At 44.9% G+C, this 21,900-nt stretch overlaps 1 protein-coding gene across 2 annotated transcripts; it reads right to left on the bottom strand.

The window, feature by feature from the left end:
- Nucleotides 1-1,078: 1,078 nt before the first annotated feature.
- On the bottom strand, nucleotides 1,079-16,880 carry TRIM63 (tripartite motif containing 63). Of its 2 annotated transcripts, XM_069079617.1 has the most exons (9): nucleotides 16,568-16,880; nucleotides 15,067-15,233; nucleotides 11,302-11,470; nucleotides 10,109-10,204; nucleotides 8,645-8,878; nucleotides 7,830-7,852; nucleotides 6,622-6,746; nucleotides 3,879-3,960; nucleotides 1,079-1,654 (listed from the first exon to the last, which is right to left on the bottom strand). In XM_069079617.1, exons 1-9 carry the CDS (start codon nucleotides 16,724-16,726, stop codon nucleotides 1,621-1,623), a joined length of 1,089 nt encoding a protein of 362 aa, XP_068935718.1. In that variant the 5' UTR covers nucleotides 16,727-16,880; the 3' UTR covers nucleotides 1,079-1,620. The 2 variants fall into 2 exon arrangements, with proteins under 2 accessions (XP_068935718.1, XP_068935719.1); XM_069079618.1 differs by lacking the exon at nucleotides 3,879-3,960.
- Nucleotides 16,881-21,900: the final 5,020 nt, after the last annotated feature.

The raw sequence follows: 21,900 nt of genomic DNA, 5'->3' as shown, positions 1-21,900 counted from the left end.
TACCCTATGGGAGATTTCCAAATTCATATCTTTGGAGACTGTTTCATGATTCCACCATAGAACATCAGAATGATAATATTGGTGTTAAAAAAAGATGGACCTTTTTTTTCAGGGAGAAGTTTGAGGTCATTAAAACAATCTTACAGTTTTCCAAATGCAATCCAGTCTGCTTTCCTCCTCCTATACTCTCCTGTACACACTGTTTTTAGTGTCTGTCCAAAATATTAATATACACATATGTACATATATACACATCTATATCTAGATCTATCTATGCTGATAGACTAACTATAGATTCTCTATCTGTAGTTTCTCTACCTAGATTCTCTGTCATGTAGTCTAAATTATCTAAATGGCTTTCTTCATCCACTTAGTTTTTCCCATGTGAATAGTTAGGTCAAGCTCTTATGAATTATTCTAGGAGGAATACCTTAATCAAGGACATCAAGGATCTCACTAGATTACTTAGCCAGAAAATGAGCTTCTTTTCCTTTTTGTCTTTGTATCCTCAACCACTTACACTTAATAAGTATTTAATCAATGCTTGTTGGATTGGATTGTTGGAAGTAACCTTAAAGAACAGTCTAATTGTCATTGATTGTAATTAACACTCTTATTAGCCCAGCTCTGCTTCCTAATCCAGTGATCTTTGACAGGTCACTCTCTTTGCCTTTTAGCTTCTAGTCCTAGTTACTTCCTCTGTGAATGAGATAATGATCATATCATATCAGTGCTCACAGCACTATTTCAAAGGAATGTTATAAGGCTGGAGTGAGATGCTAACTCTCCCCCAACCTCCAGACTTCCTAAATCTTAGTTTCCCCTTGAAAAGTGAAATCCTAGCCAAAGCAAGTGGATGTTAAGTGACTTCCTTGGATAAGAAGATGGAATAGAACCCAGGCCTTCTTGATGCCGAAGTCATCGCTCATGCTATCCGTTACATCAGAGAAGCATCCAGCTCTATGAATGCACCCTCTTCTCTTCTCCCCATAGTTTCTATCATGGATTGGTTCCATAGGCCTCTGTCTCTCTGTACCACACCCTTCATTCAAGGATATAAAGTGAACACCTCCCTCCATTTTAGGAACATCTCATAGAACTGTGCATTTATTTGGACAATGTGCAACATAAATTCAGTAAGTAAGTACCCTGTGTGACAGGAATATGCATTAAAGTACAGTACACTCTTTCTTTCTAGGTCCAGAAAGTGGTGTGGAGCAGGGCCTCGACAGGTGCCAAGTGCCCAGTCCCTCGGCATCTCTGACCACTTCTAGCCGTTCCACACAATGACTTCCCTCCCCTGCACAATGTGCAAAGTCTTTTCCCGAAAAGCACCATATCCATATACATTTACAGTTATATACAAAAAAACAACATTAAAAAAGAAATTGTACAAAACATTCCATTTTGCACCAACGTAGAAAAGTGTCCTGTGTCTTGTGTTTCAACAAGTCTCTAAGCCTGGATGAGTGGCCACTTGCTAGGCCATGGGGTCTGTCCAGTCTCTGCGACCTGGCAGAGTAGGATCCTTCTCGCCTCTAAGCCCAGGGCTTGTCACAGAGACTCCTCTCCTGGGTAAGGCCTCATTTCTCCCCTATCTCTCTCTTGGCTTGGGTTTTCTCACTGGACATCTTCCTGCCTCCTTCCCGTACTCCTAGAAGAAAGAGAGCAAGAGACTGGTGAACAGGGTGGGAGAAGGAAATCTTTCTAGAGATTTAGATCTAGATCTAGGTCTAACCCCATCATTTCACAGTGGAAGAAACTGAGAACCAGGGAGGGCAAGTGACTTGTCACACAGGGATTGAATCCAAGATCCAGGTCATGACATCTCAGAACTGGAACATTCTTTGACTTCTGATTCTTCAGTCTTCTTACCATGATATTCTGTGCCCTAAATTCTTCTTTCTTTTTCTGTGTCCTTTTAAAAAATGTAATATAACATAGCCCAAATATATGGATCATATCCTGTTACAACAAACACTCAAGGTATTTTGTATCTGATGAGAAAAGAAAGCAGGGCTGGGAGATAGATGACCTGGATTGAATCCTGGCTCTTCCAATATAGCAAGTCACATCCCAGTTCTGGGCTTCAGTCTCCCCATCTGAAAAATGGGATATTTGCACCACCCACCTCATAGGGCATGGGGGATTAAACACGGCTTTCTTTGTAACCATGTAATGCTACATAAATGTCAGCAATGATGATAACAAATAATTATTAGACTTCCACAGAATAAGACCAGAATCGAGATGTGGAAGCTACAAAGAAGCATATTTTGACTTAGTGTTAGAAATGTGAGAGACAAAAATATCTAACAATATAACAAGTGACATCAAGAGGTATAATCATAGGAACATTACAGCACAGAATGTCAGAGCTGCGAGGGACCTCAGAACCCAGAATAACAGAGGTGGAAGGGTCCTTAGAGTACAAAGTTTCAGAGTTGAAAGGGGCCTTAAAGATCATATTCTTGTTATTGTTAAGTCATTTTTCAATCGTGTCCAACTCTTTGTGGCCGCACTTAGGGTTTTCCCAGCAAAGATGCTGGAGTGGTTTGCCATTCCCTTCTTCAGCTCATTTTACAGATGAGGAAACTGAGGCAAAAAGGATTAAGTGACTTGCCCAGGGTCACACAGCTAGTCTGAGGCCAGATTTGAACTCATGAAGATGAGTTTTCCCCATTCCAAGCTCAGTGCTCTATCCACTGTGGCCCCTAGTTGCCCAAAGATCATGCAATTGCATCCAATAGAGAAAGCCTCCCTACAAAATCCCTGACAGGTGGTCATCAATATCTTCAGGAACACCTTCTTGCCTTATGGGACAGCCCTTCCACACTGGGACTGCTCTCCTTATAAGGAAGGACTTTTTTTTTTCGTACATTGAGTTGAAACCTTCCTCTCTGTAACTTCCACCCATTCGATCTAGTATGCCTAATTCCAGGTCTTCTGACAGAGGACTGTGTTTTGTACTTCAGAAGTGGACTGAGCCCACTAAGGCCAAGCCTTATTGGGGGGTAGGAAACAGAATGCAGCAGGCAAGACATTCTGCCTGTTGAAAAGATGAAACCCCTATTAGACAGTCAGTCCCCTGTTGTACCTTCTTCCGTGAAACATCTTTCAAATATTTGAAGGAAGTGATGAAAACAAACCCTCCTTTTACTCTTCTCTAGGCTAAATTTAACAATTTAACAAACTGTGTGGTGTGTTGGGAAGCTTTCTTGAGTTGAAATCACAGGACCTGAGTTCAAATTTTGGCTCTACTGCTTACGAACCGTGTAAAATTGGTCAAATCATCTCAACCCACTGGTCTTCAACTTCCTTATCTGTTAAAATGAGGGGGTTGGATTTGGGGATGACTGAAGTCCCTTCCAAGCCTAAATCTATAATCCTGTTAGGTGTCTGGTTCCTTTGACTGCTGTTTCTATAGGTCGTTTCTATCACCTTCCTCTTGGCTTTGCTTCAGTTTGTCAGGGTAGCCAGTTGCCTGTTTCTGGAGCCCTGGCCAACTCTACATGCTAAGATATTCTTTACTGAATGAGAAATTGGCCTTTACGGGTGGTCTTTAACTTTCCTTGAGTTTAAACCCTGTGTTTTTCTTTGGGAGCACTCACTATGTTGCTTTCAGGGTTTCTCCCAATCTAGGCTTTGCATTTCCTTCCTTCCTTCCTTCCTTCCTTCCTTCCTTCCTTCCTTCCTTCCTTCCTTCCTTCCTTCTGAAATTGGGATTAAGTGACTTGCCCAGGGTCAAAGTGTCTGAGGTCAAATTTGAACTCAGGTCCAGGGCCAGTGCTCTATCCACTGTGCCACCTAACTATCCCTTGTGCTTTGCATTTCAGTGCAATCTCTACAGATCCAAAAAATGGAATAGACTTCCTCACCTCCCACTTTCCCCTCCAGAGGGCTCTGCTTCCTCTTCCTCATCCTCATCCACCTCTGCCTCGATGAACTCCTCTTCCTCATCTGTAGATGAAAAGCAAATGACAGCTTTAGAATGGGCTGGGGTTCCTTGCTCTGTCCATCCATCCTCACTTCCAGATATACCGAGCAGGGGCATTCCACCCTTCTTCATCCATTCAAGGCCTCCTTTCTAGAGGGGAGACCAGAGGCATGGAGAGGGTAAGAGGCTTGCTGAGTAAGACCCAAGGGGAACAGCAAGTATTAGCACACCTGGAGAATGAATGAGTCTTCCCTTTTTCCTCTTCCTCCCGTCCCTTTTTCTCCCCTCCCCCCAACCTGGACTGACACAAAGACATTCCTTTGTTTCAGTCACCCATTGCCTGTATCACCTGATCTTGCTGTGACCTCGAAGAGGGACTTTGGGTAAGACACAATTTGTCTGCGTCTCCCTGAAACCACAGGAAAGATAACGGGGGTCTGGCAAGAACAGGGAGAATGCTATCTGGGCTCAGAGGTCAAGGTCCTCCCTGGAAACTCAACTCTGTGTCTCTGCTCAGTCCTGGAAGCCAAGCCTTTGAGCCCTCTCCCTACCTGGCACGCCTTGTCCTGCTCACCCTGTTCCTCCAACTTTCTGTACTCTATCTTCTCAGTAACTCCTTTGAAGCTGGGTGGGTGACTTTTGCACCAGCTTCTCAGCTCTCTCAGACTCAAAGCCTGGGTGGGTCAACTCAGATGTAACTAGGAAATCCCTTCCCCTCTCTAGGCCTCCATTTCCTCATCTGTAAAATGAAGGGGGGTTGAACTAGATGCTTGCTAAGGTCACTTTCCACTCTGGTTTCCTATGATCACATAATTTGTTCCATGTTTCTTTCCTCTGAAAGGGGTTTGTTTCCTGGGGATCTGAAGAAAGGGAACAAATCTCCTAATCTCCATAATCATCTCTTCCTTGACTCTTAACTGGACCCTGTTTACTAACCAGATTGAATGTTTGCAAAACTTTTCACCCTGGAGGGCCTGAAATTAATTTACACCGATTCAATGAAACAAACACCTATTCAGAATTTACTGTAGGGGGAAATTTTGTCCATGCAAAAATATATATATCAATAAAATTTTAAAAACATATTTCTTAAATAAAAGAATCATCTGAGTTATAGGGTATGGGCTCAATCCTGGCTCTTTTGCTTGTTATCTGTGTGAGCTTGGGCAATCCACTTCATATTTTAAGGCCTTTTTCTCATTTGTGAATGAATGAAAAAATATTTAATGGGGGTTTACTATGGGCCAAGCCCAGTGCACCATAAAATGAAGAGCTTGGATTTGATGAGATAACGTCTGAGTTACCCATGATGCCACTAAAAGGGACTTCCATGGAATACAAGGTGAATAAGGCACGAGATTCCTCAGCAGGATTCTTCAGTCCAGTAAGGAGGTCTGTGAATTTCCAAATTACAGGATAAAGATTTTTCCTTAAGGACTCAATACTGGGTTGGAAGGTGAATTAAAGCAAATGAGGTCTTTTGAATGCCTGCAAGGTACAGATTACCTACCTTTGCTGAATCACAGAAAGTTTTAACTAGAAGGAACCTTTGAATATAGACTATTGGAGCTGGGAGGGACTTAAGAACAAAGAATGCCAGAGTTAAGGGGGTCCATAGAGCAGAGATTGTCAGAGTTGGGAGGGACCTTGGAATACAGAATGTCAGAGCTGGGAAGGGCCCATAGAACAGAGACTGTTAGAATTGGGAGGAGCCTTAGAACACAGAATGTCAGAGCTGGGAAGGGTCTTAAAACATAGAGTGTCCGAGCTTGGAGTGATTTCAGGACACAAAAAATAGAATATAGAATTTTAGAGCTGGAGAATGTAGATACAGAATACCAACTAGCAGAGATCTTAAAATATAGAATGGACATGGAGAAAGTGGAAAAAGGCATTGTGATGTAGTGAACAGAGCTGTCCATGCTGGGAAAGGAGATTCCAGTTTCAATTTCAGCTCTAATACTTGTACTCTGTGGCCACGGCAGGGTCATTTATCCTTGCTAAGCATCAGACAGATTTGAATATTTCAAAATCCAAAACCTTCTTTCTTATACAGCTAACAGAATCTCTATGTTCTTACTGTCAAAATCATCTTCTAATTCATCTAGATATAAATATTCATAAAGTTTTTTTAAAAGATACTTTCATAAACCTCAGTTTTCTCCTCTGTAAAGTAGGGATAATCCATGTCATAGGGTCATTGTGAGGAAATCTGTTTACTTTCAAGCCCTTTAGAAATGTGAGTTGTTATTATTAAGCTGAAATGTTAAATCTGAAAGGATCCTTAGAGACCATCTAGTCTCAATGCCCTCATATTACAATGGAAGAAAGTGAGAGGGGAAGTGACTTGTCTGGGGTCACACAACTAGTTGGTAGATGAACCTGGACTAGAACTGAGTCATCTGACTCCCAGTCCAGAGCTTTCTTTCTGTTTTCCCTTGGACAGGGTCCCTGATGTCCATCAGTCAGCTAATCTGTATAGGGGTTGAACTAGATTGCCTCTGAAGTTCTTTCCATTTTGAAGCTTCCCTAATTTTCTGAATGTAAGCATAGCCCTATAGTGGGAAGTCTCTCCCTCTTCTCCTATAGCCTGTCCTCTATCAGCTTAGCTCTGCCTATTGGTATGCTGGATTTTCTATAGTAGGGTAGGAAAATAGATCCAGTCCTTCCCAATGAAGTCTTACCTGACACAAAATCAATTGCTCTCAAGGCGTCAGCTATGTTTTCCAGATCCAGGGTGAAATAATCCATGTTCTCAAAGCCTTGTTCTGTCTTGCCCAGATGGCAGCCCTTGGATGCTTCCACAATGCTGGAGAAGAGAAGACAGGATGGGTTGAGATCTCATCTCCTACCATTTCAGAGCCCAAGGAAAGCAACTCCTTTTGAACCTCTCTTAAATTTGAGAGCAGCTTCTCCCCCTGCTCCTCACTGTTCCCTCTATATTTAGCCATACTCCCCCTCCAGAAGAGGGATCCCCCAGGGGATCTGGCCTAGGGGCACATGCAGCAGGAGAGTGAGGCACTCATGAAAATAGTCAACCAAGTGCTGAAAGTCAGGAGCCCTGGGTTCTAGTGTTGACTCTGCTATTTACTTGCTGTGTGACCTTAAATTAGTGACTTTACCTCTCTGGACCTGTTTTCTTAACTGAAAAATGGGACAGGTTAACTTAGTATTCTTGAGGGTCCCTTCAATTTTTGACATTATAATGTAAGCTCCTTGAGCCAAATATATAGCAGTTTAGTACTTCATATATCATCTCACTTGCTCCATACAACAACCCTTTGAGGTAGGTGCTATTATTATCCCCATTTTATAGCTAAAGAAACTGAGGGTTAAAATCAGGGGTGAGGAACCACCACATGTGGCCTTGAGGCCTCAGGTTCCTCCCTCCTGGCTATGAAATGATTGCCTAGGGTTAAATGCTAGTAAGAATCTGAGGCAGGATTCCAGGCCCAGAGTGCTATCCATTATGATACCCAGCACCTTGCCCAGTGCCTGGCATCTACATAGCAGGTGTTTAATAATGGCTTGTTGAATCATTGATCAATCCCCCTCTCTGCCTTAACATTCTAAGTTCTAAGGTGCTGTGAATCTCTGACATTCTATTTTCTATAAGCTTTTTTTTCCTACAAGTTTTCCTTCTAGGCTCTGACATTCTAATACAGAAGGTACCTTCCCCTCTATTGCGCAGAGATTATAATGGACAAACCAGAGAGTTAGAGATTGGGGGAAAGGAAGCAAAATGTTCCAGGGCCTTGGAGTTACAGAACCTCTCAGCACACAGAATTCATCAGGAAAGGTCAGGATGGAGAGAATGGGAATTCCCTATAGGCTTGTTGGAGTATTGAAGCATCAAAACCCCGAATCTCTACACTCTTCAGGGAACACTTACGCTTTGATCAGTGGCTTGGCATTCTGTGGGAAGAAAGAGAGAAGGCAGAGGGTTAGGGCTGGGTAGAGGTTCAGCCACGGACATTTAGCACTCAAATGTGCTAAAGGTGGGTTCCCATGAGCCAAAGACTTCCTAGCAACCTGGATTTCCCTGAGCCAGTTGTGGTACCAGAGCTGAAGAATGTCTCCAATCTCTTGGGTTTTTCCCCTTTGCCGTGGTCAAAAATCATTTCCCTGGCACCCTTCCCAAACCCTGTTACAAAGTCCCAAATCTGGCCAATTCTGGAGGAATGGGTTGGGAACTCCTGATGTTTGACTAACCCCTGCCTCCATGGTTCCTGGCAGAAGGGAGACCCACTAGAGTCCCATCCCACAGGTTACCTGTCCTTTCTGCTATCCAGGATTCTTTGTCTTCCCCCAAGGGCATAAGGAAGCAGCTTGCAGCAGAGAGCCCTACACAGACTCTGGAGACAGCCTTCTGGTTCCTATCCTTATCCATGGTGTGACCTTAAGCAAGTTGTTTCTATTTCTCTGACCTACAGTCTCTTCATCAGTGAAGGATGAATGGGACAAGATGATCTCTAAGGGTCCTCCTAATTCTGACATTCTCTGTTCTAAGTCCCTTCCCACCCCTGACACTCTAAGCTCCCTTCAATTTCTGACATTCTATGTTCTTAGGCACCTTCCAACCTTGGAATTCTATGTTCTAACATCCCTCCTAGCTCTGCCATTCTGTACACTAAGATTCCATACTGCTCTGACATCCTCTTGATCTTTTGACAGCTGACTGGGGATACCGAGAAGCCAGCTGCTCACCATCAGGAAGGCAGCTCCTCCTGGCTCATCCATGGATTGGATGGCTGTCTCCACCAGTTTGGTGGCCTTTTCAAGCTGTTCCCGATACTGCTGTATCAGGGCCTCAATGAAGCTGATCTTCTCCTCTTGCTCCTGAGTGATTCGCTGTAACAGCTCACTCTTCTTTTCATCTAAGATGGCATACAGGGCATCAAACTTATGACTCAGTTGCTCCTTTACTTGGTGGCTATTTTCCTGGAGAAACAGAGAGAAATATATGGGGTCACCTCCTCTGGGGGGGGCCAGTCCCTTATTCTGGAATTCCTTGCTGGATTCTTCCTTATGTTTCTTCTTAGCTCATATTTCTATAGTCTTTTGATCCTAGATTTATAGCCATAAAGAACCTTCCTTACCCCAAGGGACTTTTTGAGGAAAGTGTTCTGGAAACTATAAAATACATAGAAATATAAGTTGTAATTATATGATTATTATTTATGATTATTCTTAGCTGATTATCACCTGATTCAGGGCTCTTGCTGTCCAGGGTGGGCACTCTAGGTCAAGGTTTTACTATCTCCCTCTCTAATCTGAATTCCTACCCTAATGGGATTCAGAAAAACAAGTGTTTGGTGTAGTTATGTTTTTAATATAATTGTGCTAATGGTTTCCCCAATTTTGAACCATTCTTCTATCCATGATAGAAATCTAACCTGATCCCACAGGTCATCTATTCTTTCTGCTATCCATGATGCTTCCCTTTCTTGAATAATTTTAAAAACATATTGCTGTGGGCTCTATTCTAAAATTTCATTAAACTTTTTTAAAAAATTAATATTCATTAGTGGTATTGCTCTATAGTTCCCTTTCCTTGCTTTATTCTTCCTTAGTTTAGGTATTAGAACTATGTTGAATCTCATAAAAGGAATTTGGCAGCATTTTAAATTTTGAGAATAATTTGTATAGTTGAGATGTTTTTTAATCATTTGATAAGTTCTTTCTGGATCGATGTGGGTTCCCCCCCCTCCTTGGTAGTTTTTTTTTTTTTATAGCAGTTCAATTTCATTCATAAAAACCAGTGCTAGAATTGATTGGTTATATAAGCAGTAGACAGAGAGAAAGGAATCCACAGAAATATAGACTATTAGCCTGGAAAGAGCAGTATATTTAGAGTCAAGAGGACTTGGGTTTCAATCCCAAATTTGTAAATTGCTCTCCATGTGATCTTGGACAAATTCCTGAGCTCCTCCAGGTTACAGTTTTCACATCTGGAAAATGAGGGACTTTTCCAACTGTAAGTCCCAAGTTTTCTTTCACTCCCACTCATCTCCACATCTATAACAGCTGCCAGCCAGTCCTGGGCACTGGGCCTCTACCCATGACATCTGGAGGAGCCATTAGCAGTCATTTGGAGTAGGAGAGGGGGAGGGTTGGGTTACCGTGGGTGGCTCTGATTTCCCCAGACTGGGCCCTTTCTCCCATCCTCACCTTGGTAACTCTACAGGAATCTTCCAGCTGGTTGATGATCGTCTGTACTCTGTCGTTCCCAGCTACCAGCATGGAGATGCAGTTGCTCAGCTCTGTCTGGATAAGGAGGGTGGAGGAGAGACCAAAATAGATTTAACCTCTACTCTGCCACGAGCCAAAGGGAAGCAGGGACACCCTTGTTCCAGATCTCCAATCGTTCTCTTTAGGGAGGGTTCCCCAAAGGGACTGGGAACCTCTCTATTTCTAGGGACCAGTGGCAGGCTTTAGCCTTGAGAAGGAATCAAAACATTGAATATTCAAATTAGAGCTGTTAAACTCTTAGAGTATAAGATGTTTTTATTTTGATATTTTGTTTTTACATCATTTTCATCCCCAGATAGATCCCTCCCACCTTGACAAAGAGTTGTCTCTTATAACAAAGAATAAAAAAAGAAAAATATAGAATATTAAAGTAGAAATGGACCTTAGAACCCAGAACCTTAGAGTTAGAAGGGACCCCAGTGACCAATCAGTTCAAACTCTCCATTTTTACAGATGAGGAAACTGAGGCCCAGGGAGGTCTCCTCCAGCTCTGAAATCCTGTGAATATGACTTCATGGTTAGTTGGCAGCCTAGCCAGGGCTAGGATCAGGAAGGACAGAAAAGAAGAGAAAAAGAATGATGGCCCGTAAAGATGTGAGAGGCTGGGAGAGGGTGTGTGAGAGAAGAAGAAAAGAGGCTCCTTCTTCAACCCCTCCCCATGTGCCCGGCTTGCCGCAAGGATGAGAAAATGGAATTTTCTTAAGTCCTGGGGAGTGGAGGAGAGGAATTTGTATTCACAGAGATGGGGATTGATGGGTTAGAAGGGAAAACAGCCCCTCCATTCCTGCTATAGGAATTAATGTAACCTGTGACCTGAGATGGCCCATGGGGAGAGGGGCAAGGCAAGAGAGGATATCTCTTAGGGTCTGGCTTTTCCCTAGGGCCACACCCTGTAACTCTCAAGTGACAGTAAATATAACAAGTGACCTCAGGCCTCCCTTCTCCGATTTGAGAGGGGTGGGGAGATGGCTTCTCCCAGCACCCTGGGAAGTCCCTCCAAGGCTATTCCAGAAAGGTCCAGCTCAGCACATCCCCTGAACTCCAATCCGCAGTGTGAGGCATGAGCTATCAAGCTGGCCCCTCCCAGGGGCACAGCCAAGGCTCCTCCTTACCTTCTGGCCCTGGAAGACATTCTGCAGCGGGGCCACCTCACAGGCCTTGTGGGCCCCGAACACCTTGCACATGGAGCAGGTGGGCACTTCGCAGGTCAGGCAGTAAATGTTGATCTTCTCATCCTCGTGGTCCTTACACATGGGGTGGTTGCCCTTCTGCAGGGGCCGGCTGAAGGAGAGAGCCCAGCCCAGGTCACTGGAGTGCTCTGCTCTGCCCCTCCCCCCCAGCCCTGGGGGCCTTGGGGCAGCTGTGTCCCAAGAACAAACTTGTCTCCATGTGGCTGGCAACAAGAACTCTGATCCCAAATAAGCCAGTGTCCACTCCTGCTCCCAGGGACAAGGGCAGCTACCCCAGTTTGGGCTTTTCATTAGATGTAGAGGGCTCCAAATATTCATAAGGTCCTAGATTCAGAGCTGGAATTAGAGGTCATTGAGTCCAATCTCATTTTATGGATGATGAAAATAAAACCCAGAGAGGTTAAGTGATTTACCCAGGGTCACACAGCTAAGGCTGAGAGCTAGCAAAGGAATGGTGCTCTGAATGAGCAGAGGAAGTAGGAAAGGGTCCTTCCAGCAAAGACTCCTTTCCCAGGCCAGGCCTTCTCCTGCCCCACTTCTCAATCCTTAATTCCCTTCTGTTTTTCGTCCATTAATTAATTCATACCTCTCCTCTTCTCTCCTTCAAAACCTCCTCCTCCAGGCAGCCCTCTTTGATTGATGCTGGCTTTCATAAGATTGTTGCATGCACAGCTAGTGAGAACCTTAGAGGTCATCTAGTCTGAGCCCCTTCTTTTACAAATTTGGAAATAGAGGCAGAGAGAGGTTGGGTAACTTGCCAAAGATCACACAGGTGGTAAGCAGTAGAACTAAAATTTGAACACAGGTCCTGTGGAATTCTTTCCATCCAACCATGGAGCCTGCCTTCCCTAATCCTCTCCTCTATCCCTTTAGCATTTCTCATCTACCCCTCTCTCCAGCATTTCCTCCTGAATCCATGCAATGCAACAAAAGAACCCAGCACTGAGCTGCAGACTGGGCTTCTAATCCTGGTTCTAGCCCCTTACTGCTTTGTGACAAGGGGGAGCTCCCCTCACCTCTCTGGGCCTCTGGGTGACTTCTAACATTCTTCTAGAGCTGATGCCATAATTCCTGAACCAAGAGATCCTTCCCACTTGCCTTTTTCTTTCCCCACTTTATTTTATTCTAGTCAATGTTGATGTCACCATAAGACAATGACAGAGAGAAGGATGACCAAATTATATGCGTGGATCCCTGTTGGCTGCATGTTGACTTAGAAATCCATACCTGTTTATGTATTTCTTTTAAGGTTAATTAATTAATTTTGTTAAACATTACACGATTGCATTTTAGTCTGTTCAGGCCACACACTGAGGTGTTGTGGGTGCAGTGGCTGTGGGAACAGATGTTTAACTCCTCCATCCCCTTCAGCTGATTTTTGATCATTGGAGTGTGACATTATTATTACTAATAATTAACAAGAAGGGGTATAGAATAGAAAGAGAGAGCCAGGAGATGCAGCTTCTCATCCTGGTTAGGCCACTGGCTTGTGGTACCACTTGGGATCAGTCTCTGGGTCTTAATTCCCAGTTGTGTGTGTGTGTTTGTGTGTGTGTGTATGTGTGTGTGAGTGAGTGTGTGAGTATATGTGTGTATATTTGTGTGAGTGTGTATGTGTGTATGTGTGGGTGTGACTATATGTGTGTGACAGTGAGTGTGTGTGTATGTGTGTATATTTCTGTGAGTGTGTGTATGTTCATGTGTATGTGTATGTGGGAGTGTATATGTGTGTGAGTGTGTATGTGAGCATTGTGTGTGTATGTGAATATGCGTATGTGTGTGTGAGTGAGTGTGTGTGTGGATAACAGTAATGGATATTTGCATGTCATTTTAAGGTTTGCAGAGCTCTTTGTAAACATTATCTCATTTGAGCCTCACAACAGCTCTGTAAGGGAGACACTGGAGGTATTGTCCTCATTTTATGGATGAGGAAACAGTCCTGGAGAGGTCGCCCAGCTAGTAAAGGAGAGGATTTGAAGCTAGGTCTTTCTGATTTCAAGTCCAGCACTCTGCAGCCCCTTCTAGCTCTGACATCCTGTGTTCTAAGACCCTCCCAACTCTGACATTATATGTTCTAAGGGCCCTCCCAGATCTGACATCCTGTGTTCTAAGGGCCCTCCCAGCTCTGACATCCTGTGTTCTAAGGGCCCTCCCAGCTCTGACATCCTGTGTTCTAAGACCCTCCCAGCTCTGACATCCTATGTTCTAAGGGCCATCCCACCTCTGACATTCTGTGTTCTAAGGGTCTTCCCAGCTCTGACATTCTGTGTTCTAAGATTCCCCCTCCCCCACTTCTGACATTCTGTGTTCTAAAGACCCTCACAAGTCTGACATTCTCCCTTCTGAGGCCCCTTCTAGTTCTCATAATCTAAATAATTTGAGTAGGGTTTTTTTTTTATCGAAGTGCATTCCCATCCTCTATCTCCTTTTATCCTGACAAGAAATCTCTTTATCTCTACAGACAGAAAACAGAGCCCCCCCCTAGGAAGTACCATGCCTCAGCCCCTACAGTGTGGTGGAGCTAAACCAGAGTCCCACTGTGCAGCCCTGGGGCTTTGGAATAGAACACATCCAAGCAGGCCCTTGACAGGAGGCTGGAGGGAAAGGAGGACTTGGGAAAGTCAGGCACCACAGCTGCTTTCCTAAGAGCTTCTGGGCCCCAGTACTGCAGTGCTTATCATATACTTCTGCCTAAGGGTCAATGAGCTGCCGCTTAGTGACCTACAGCAGATCATCTCCCACCTCTGAACCTCAGTATTCTCATCTACAAAATGGGTGCAATAATACTAATCCTGCTTCCCTCCCAGGGTTGTTCTGAAGATCAAAAAAAAAAAAACTAATGTATTTAAAGCACTAAATTAATGATAAAGCCATAAATTAATGCTGATTATGATTCTTTCCCTAGCTCAATTTTATGGCTGTTCTCACTCTTTTCCACTGAGGAAGAATGTTTCCAAAATTAGTTCCATCATTTGTTAAAGTTCCAGCTTTTTAGTTTCTTCCCCCCTTTTTATCTCTTTCTCTCTTTTCCCTCTTCAGCACTGGCAGCTATGGGATGCAGTGAATAGCACGCTAAACCTGGAGTCACCAAAGTCTGAGTTCAAATTCAGCTTCAGACACACACTAACTGTGTGATACTGGATGAGTCACTTAACCTCTGTCTGCCTCGATTTCCTCATCTGTAAAATGAAGATAATAATAGCACCTACTTCACAGGGTCGTCATAAGGATAAACATGAGATAATATTTGTAAAGTGTTTTAAAGTAAACCTCAAGTACCCTAAAAATGCTAATTATTATCATCACCCCTGAAGGTGGCTGGATGGCCAGTCTAACCCTTCCATCCTACGTCTAATGCCCAAGGCCTGGGTAGAGGGGAATCAGTTTCCACTCCCTGGGCTTCTGGCAAGGGAGGCCCCATCAGGCCTTGGAGCTGTGGGCAGTGGGCTCTGGGAGGTGGGCTTAGCTGGATGCAGAATCTGGATGCAGGTTTGTGGAAGGGATGGGAGGTAGGAAGACAGAGTGGGATCTAGTATCCAAACCTTCTTCCTAGAAGCTTGGCCTGAGAGAGTAGGGACCTCTCCTCTTCCTCGCCAGGGACTCCTTTGAGACTAAGAAAAGCAAATCCCTCCCCAAGTCCCCCCCTCCCCACTCAGCAGCCCAGAGGACATGGGGGAAGGAACTGACCTTGAACACTCTTGTTTGTAGATGTCAATGATATTCTCCACCAACAGATTCCTCTGAAGCCCGTACACCCCATGCCTGTCCATGATCACCTCATGGCGGCAGGATGGGCATCGGAAACGGCCTCCTGAAATGGAGCCACCCCGGTTGGACCAGTAGGGGTTTGCAGCCTGTGGATGCCAAGGATAGAGGAGAAGTCTGGGGATTCACCGTGTCAGAGAGCACCCTTCCCTGCTACCTCCTCCTCCTACCTCCACTCTCCCCCCCAACCAAGCATCACTCTACTTCTTAGCTTCCTCCTTCCATGGAATAAACCAATAGGAGCCCTACACATTTACTACCTGTATGACCTTGGCAAGTCTGGGCCTCAGTTTCCTCATTTGTAAAATTTTAAGGACAGGTTTGGACTGAATGAGGTCCCTCCCGTCTCTATGTATAAAAATGTGTGATCCTAAGAGTTCTAATGAGGAAGGACCCATTTCATAGATGATTCAACTGTAGCTCAAAGCAACCAACCAGGGGTAGTATGGTGTAGCTGAGTCAGGATGACCTGGGTTTGAATCCCACCCAAGAAACTTTCTAATTGTATGACTCTGGACAATCTGTGTCTTAGATTCCCATCTCCTAATGTTTTGAAGCTCAAATAAGATAACATATTTAAGTATTTGCATTTAATAACAGTCAGCTAGTTAACATTTTCTTCTACCTTGGAGATTTCTCTCCCAGACTAGCATAGGGACCATGCACCCCCACGACCCTATCCCTCTCTTGAGAAAGGTCCCCCCCCAACACACACACACAAACTTCAGGAACAGCTGTAAACCCTTAGCTGGGGAAGACACTGCCTTCCTGATCACCTGCTCCCTGTCCCAACCCCTCCCTCTTCCCCCTTGCACCCGGAGGCTCTGGGCCCACTGCCACCCTGGAGCTGGCTCCAACTGGAGGGGTCTGGTTTCTCTCTCCTCACCCCCCCTTTTATTACTAAAATCAGTTGCCTCTTGGAACTCATTGGTCAACAATCTTATCAAAAGAGGGAGGAGGATGAGAGGATTAGGGGGAGCACTAGTGGAAAAAAAAAGCTTGCGTCATGGAGAAGGAAAGGGGCAGCCAACTGTCTCCTATCCCCTCCCAGGCCCTACAGGAGGCTTTTGGGGAAGGGCCCATGGTGGGGAGGGTGGTAAGAACAGTGGGAGATCCTAGGATTTAGAGATAGAAGGAATCATAGAGAAAACCTAAGCCAATTCCCTGAGTTTCCAGAAGGGGAAACTGAGGCCCAGAGAAGTTGTGATTGGCCCAATTCATACAAGCAGAGTTGAGATTTAACTGAGATTTTGACTCTGATCTGTTGTCCCATGCTGCCTCCTAGAGAAGAACTGTGATGACCCAGAGCCTGGCACATGAGGCTGGGCCAGTTTAGGCCCCCAAAGTCTCAGGAAGCTTTATACGAGGATAAGGGTGGGGGAATTGTTAGGGCCTCCAGGGCCAGGCACCTCCAAGCACTGACCTGAAAGATATCGTTGGCACACTTTCGGCATAGGTTGTGCTGGCAGGGCAGGATGACCACAGGCTTGGTGAACATCTCCAAACAGATGGGGCAGATCAGCTGCTTCTCCAGGTTTTCCATGGGGTTCGAATCATGGATGAGACCTGACTTATAATCCATCCTGCTGAGGTAGCAGCTTCTGGCTTCACAAGCACACACTGAGCAGGTACCCTGAGAGGCAAAGACCCTCGCCTTGCCGAATGACAATCCCCTTTCCTCTCAGCTCTTCTCAAACTCTGGGATCCTGTCTTTGTTCACAGTTCCTTGGCTATTTATAGCCAGTCTTGGATCACGTGAGCTTGTAGGAGAGGGGACTGACCAGGCATGCCGATGCCCAAATTGGCCAAGGGGCTGTGGGGGAAGGGGGGAAGGGAGGAGGGTGGGGAGTGGATTTCAGGAGAGTTGAGTTTCCTCCCTGCACAGCACTGGCTTTATCACATGCCAGAATGAGCAATCGCTGTTCTCAGGGGATGGGGGCCGTAAACAAGGACAGGCTGTCCGGGTACCATTCAGCAGCAGGATTTCACTTGGAAATCAGATGCCCTGCTCACCTGAACCACAAACTGGTGGTGTGACCCACCTCCTTGGCAGCTGGGCTTAGTGGGTTAATTCCAATCATGCCCTAAAGAGCATGAGTCTGGGGACTAGTCATGGCATTCTGGGTAAAATGTTAGAGTCAAGAAGACCCGAATTCAGATTCCCCCTAGAATACTTACTATCTAGGTGACCAGGGCAAACCACGACTGCTCTGTGCCTCAGTTTCCTTATCAATAAAATGAGAGGAGTGACCTAGATCAGAGGTTCTAAACCTTGTGTGTGTGTGTGTGTGTGTGTGTGTGTGTGTGTGTCCTAGACCCCTTTAGCAACTGGTACAGCCTATGGTACCTGTCTTTTAAATGCATAAAATGAGATAAAATACAATACAATACATAGGATTACAAAGGAAACCAATAGAATCGAAATAAAGATGTACTTCTTAAAAAAAATCTATCCAATTTCATGGGTGGGAACTTACATATATCTTTATTTCAATCTTTGAGGGTGCAAGTTAAGAACCCTTGGCCCAGATGGACTCTGCAGTTGCTTCTGGTTCTAGGTTCAGGATCATGTGACATCAAACAACCCATATTCATAGAATACTATAAATTTCAGAGTTGGAAGAGATTTCAGTGTCACATCAAATGTGTAGCTAAGCAGAAATCCCCTCTGCATCGCATCTTCTCTGGAAGCCCTCCAGTGAAGGTGAGAGAGATTAGGACCCCCTGAGGCAGCCTCTTCTGGACCATGCTGATTCAAAGGTCTAGACAAGTAGAAGTGTAAGGAACATTGGACAAGAGACCTGGGCTTAGGCACTAACTCACCTGGGACCTTGGGCAAGTCATTTCCTTCTCTGAGCCTTAGTTTTCTCATCTGTAAAATGAAGAATAGATCAGATAATCAGACTAGCAAAGACTACAGCCTGTTCAATGTCAGAACTCAGAGGGATCTTAGAACATAGAACGTCAGAACAGGATGGGCCTTAGAACAGAGAATATCCAAGATAGGAGGGCCCTTAGAACCCGGAATGTCAGAGCTGGGAGGGTCTTACTGACCATCTCATCTGTTCTCTTCATTTCATAGATAACCTGAAGCCCAGAGAAATGAAGTTAAGTTGCCCAAGGCAAGTCAGAGGCAGAGCTTTGACTAGAACCCAGGGATCTGGTAACATGGTGGAACAGAATGAGTGTTAGACTTTGAGTCAGAGGACCCAGGTTCAAATCCTGCCATTGACCAGCGGTGTGATCATGGCCAAGTCACTTAACCTTTTTCTGCCTCTGCTTTCTCATTTTTAAAATGGGAAGAATAAGGCCTGTGTTACTCACCACACAGGGTGGTTATGGGGTTAGGAGCCTTACTGCTCTCTAGAATTAGATGTTATGATCCTGACTCCTAATCTGGGACTCTTCCCCAATGTTGCACAGCTTGCACTTAGCAGAGTTGAGACACTATTATGTCTTCCTTTTGGGCTCCACCAAACTGCAGTGTTTGTGCCTGTTTAAATGTTTTCTCAGTCAAAACACATTTTGGGCCTTATTCATGTGCATGTGTCTGGTTCATCTTCCTTTTTCCTTCTTCATAAGGATCCCCACCCCTATCTTACCCCACTGTACCCCTCCACCCCCACCAAGGAGATGCCTAGAAGGAGGGTCACTGTTTCTTCCACACTTTGGGGGTATTAGTCAGCTGTTTCTGTGTCATGCTCCTTGGAAAGTCCATCCTGATCAAAGGATCAAATGTATGGGTCACTGAATCCATTTTCTGGCATTCCTGTGGCCAGGGCAGCTGGTACCGGGTGGGGCCCATGGAGATGTGACCCCCATGAGCTGGGTCAGAAGCTCACTGGGGGATAGGAGCAGGTCTCCTGCCTGGTTGTCGCCATGACTGGTAGGGAGCACTCGCCTAGGGATTATATATTTTGCATTTTGGGGGGGGTGTGATTTTATTGAGGAGCTCCTTGTGACAGAACTACTTCTACTCCTACAGATTTACAACAGTCTTGAAAGTTTCCTGGGGAACAGAGATGTTAAGTGACTTATTCAGTCTAAGTCCATGGCCATTCACACCCAGGACTGCAAGGCCAGGTCTGGATCCACTCTGCCACAAGAAAACAGCACAGGGACTAGACCTGTGATTTCATTGGTATAGGGAACTCCCAGCAGAGGAAACTCTTTCCACCAGGGCAGGTTGGCATCTCCTCTGCAACTGATAGTCCTAAAGACTTACAGAGAGGGTAAGGGGCTTATCCATGGTAGGTCAGAGGTGGGACTCACCCCCAGGTCTTCCAGGCTTCAGATGGCTGTCTCTCTATCCATTTGGCCATATTGCTTCCCAAGGAATTTTAAGTTCTATAGAGGACTACAAAATATGTACAGAGAAGTACATATATCCAAAAGATATAATGTATGGTATGTGTTATATATTTTGTATAATTTATTTTATTTCTGTAGAATGTAAGCTCCTTGAGGGCAGGCACTAATTTATTTTTGGCTTTATGTTCCAAGTACCTAGCACAGTACTGGGACTCCAGAGCTCCTGGAATGGTGATGGGTTTCATAGCGATTCTTCTGTCCTTCTAGTCATGGGATCAGAAAATCTGAGAGTTCAGAAAGACCTCAGAGATCATGGAATCTAGTGCCTTCTGGGCAGCTATGAGCATCCTGAAAAGTGGGGAGTGTCTCTCCGCCTCTGAAGGGTGAGACAGAGACAGAGAGACAGAGAGAGAGACAGAGAGACAGAGAGACAGAGACAGAGAGACAGAGAGAGACAGAGAGACAGAGACAGAGAGATAGAGACAGAGAGACAGAGACAGAGAGAGAGAGACAGAGAGAGACAGAGACAGAGAGAGACAGAGAGGGAGAGACACAGACACAGAGACACAGATAGTCAGAGACAGACAGGGAGAGACAAAGGAGAGAGAAAGAGAAGTGCAAAGAAGACTCCAGGTATGGACCCCAGTTGGGCACTAACGCCTGCCTTGTGGGTCACACCCCCTCTCACTTGCAAGTCAGCATCCTCATCTGTAAAAAGAGGGATTTAGGTTAGGTGATCTTTCAATTCAGTTAAATCCAATAAACATTTATTAAGACCCTACTATGTGACCAACATTATGCTAAGTACTAGGGATACAAAAAATGAGTCAAAGGCCAGTAACAGCCCTCAAGGAGCTTACAATGTAATGGGGGGGGGCAGGGAACAACATACAAATAAATATTTGCAAAACAAGCTCTATATAGGAAATAATTAATAGAGGGAAATCACTAGAATTAAGAGGGGGGGGGCTTCCCATAGAAAATGGGATTTAAGGAGTCAGAGAGGTCAGAGTGGAGGGAGAGCATTCCATACATGGGGGACGACAGCCAGAGAAAATACCTGGAACTGAGAGTTGGAGTGTCTTGCTCATGGAACAGCCAAGAACTCAGTGTCACTGTATCGAAGAGTACCCATTGAAGAGAAAGGTATAAGAAGGCTGAAGGGCAGGAGTTAGGAAGGGCTTTGTATGCCAAACAGAGCATTTTGTATTTGATCCTGGAGGCAATAAGGAGTCACTGATATTCTCCATTCTAAAGCCCTTTCCAGCTTCAACATTCTATGTTCTAAGGTCCCATCACTGGGCTGAGTTCAAAGGTTCCTTCCACTCTAATATTCTATGTTCTAGCAATCCTCTTAACTCTTTCTTTGTCAATTGTAAGGTCCTTTCCAGCTCCGATGTTTGATGTTCTGAAGTGTTTCCCAGATCTTATGTTATGTTCTAACAGTGCTTTAAGGTATGCAAAGCTCTTACAAATATTGTCTCATCTGACCCTGTAACCTGGGAAGGTGGGGGTTCTTATTATGCCCATTTTACAGATAAGGAAACTGAGCTTAGTTAGATAGAGTTTGGGTGATTTACAAAGGGTAATAGAGTTAGTATCTGTATTAGTATTAATATTAGTATATAGTATTAGGTCAACAAGATGTCTTTCTGGTTCCAGGTCCAGTGCTTTATCCACTGAAGCATCTAGCTGCCTCATAAGATTCCTTCCTCACTCTTTCATTCTGGTCTAAGCCCCCTTCCAGTTCTAACCTTTCATGTTCTCAGTTCTCCTTTAGCTCTGACCTTACCTGTTCTAAACCCTCATCCATCTATGACATTCCATGTTCTGAGCCCCTTTCCAGCTCTGACCTTCCATGTTCTAAGCCCCATTCCATCTCACATTCCATGTTCTGAGCTCTTTTAGCTCAGACTTAGCAGAGATTCCATGTTCTAAACCCCCTTCTAGCTCTGACCTTCCATGTTCCAAGTTCCCCTTCAGATCTCAAATTCCATATTTTAAGCCCCTTTCCAGGCCTGACATTCTGTGTGGTAAGCCACTTTCCACCCTTCATAGTAGTCTCTAAGTTTGATCCAAAATTCCATGTTCTAAGATCTCTTTTTGCTCTCATATTCTAGGTTCTAAGGGCTCCTCCCCTCAATGACAGTATGTTGGTTTATATTATTTCCTATTTTGCTCTTTCTATCTACTAGTTTTTCCTGAAAGTCTCTGTAGTAGAGAGTAGGTGGGCCATAGGATTATTATGGCAGGCTGATTTGGAGGGAGGCCTGAAGGAAGACACCATGGGGAATCCCACAGCCCAGGGGGCAGGTTCTGACCCAGGTTTGCTTTCCTCTTCCTCTCCGGTGGGGCTCTGGATCCAGCCCAGCTGCCCTGTCTGGCTCCCTGCCCCTTTAGCCTGAGCTTGGGGGTTTGCCATTCCTCCCCATCGGGATGAAGGAG

This window comes from Petaurus breviceps, unplaced genomic scaffold (assembly GCF_028583685.1).
Source record: "Petaurus breviceps papuanus isolate PSGF00001 unplaced genomic scaffold, PetGlider_PUasm1.0 91041, whole genome shotgun sequence".
Classification (NCBI taxonomy): Eukaryota; Metazoa; Chordata; class Mammalia; order Diprotodontia; family Petauridae; genus Petaurus; species Petaurus breviceps.
Note: the sequence above shows the minus strand (reverse complement) of the source record. Positions and strands in the feature narration are given on the sequence as shown.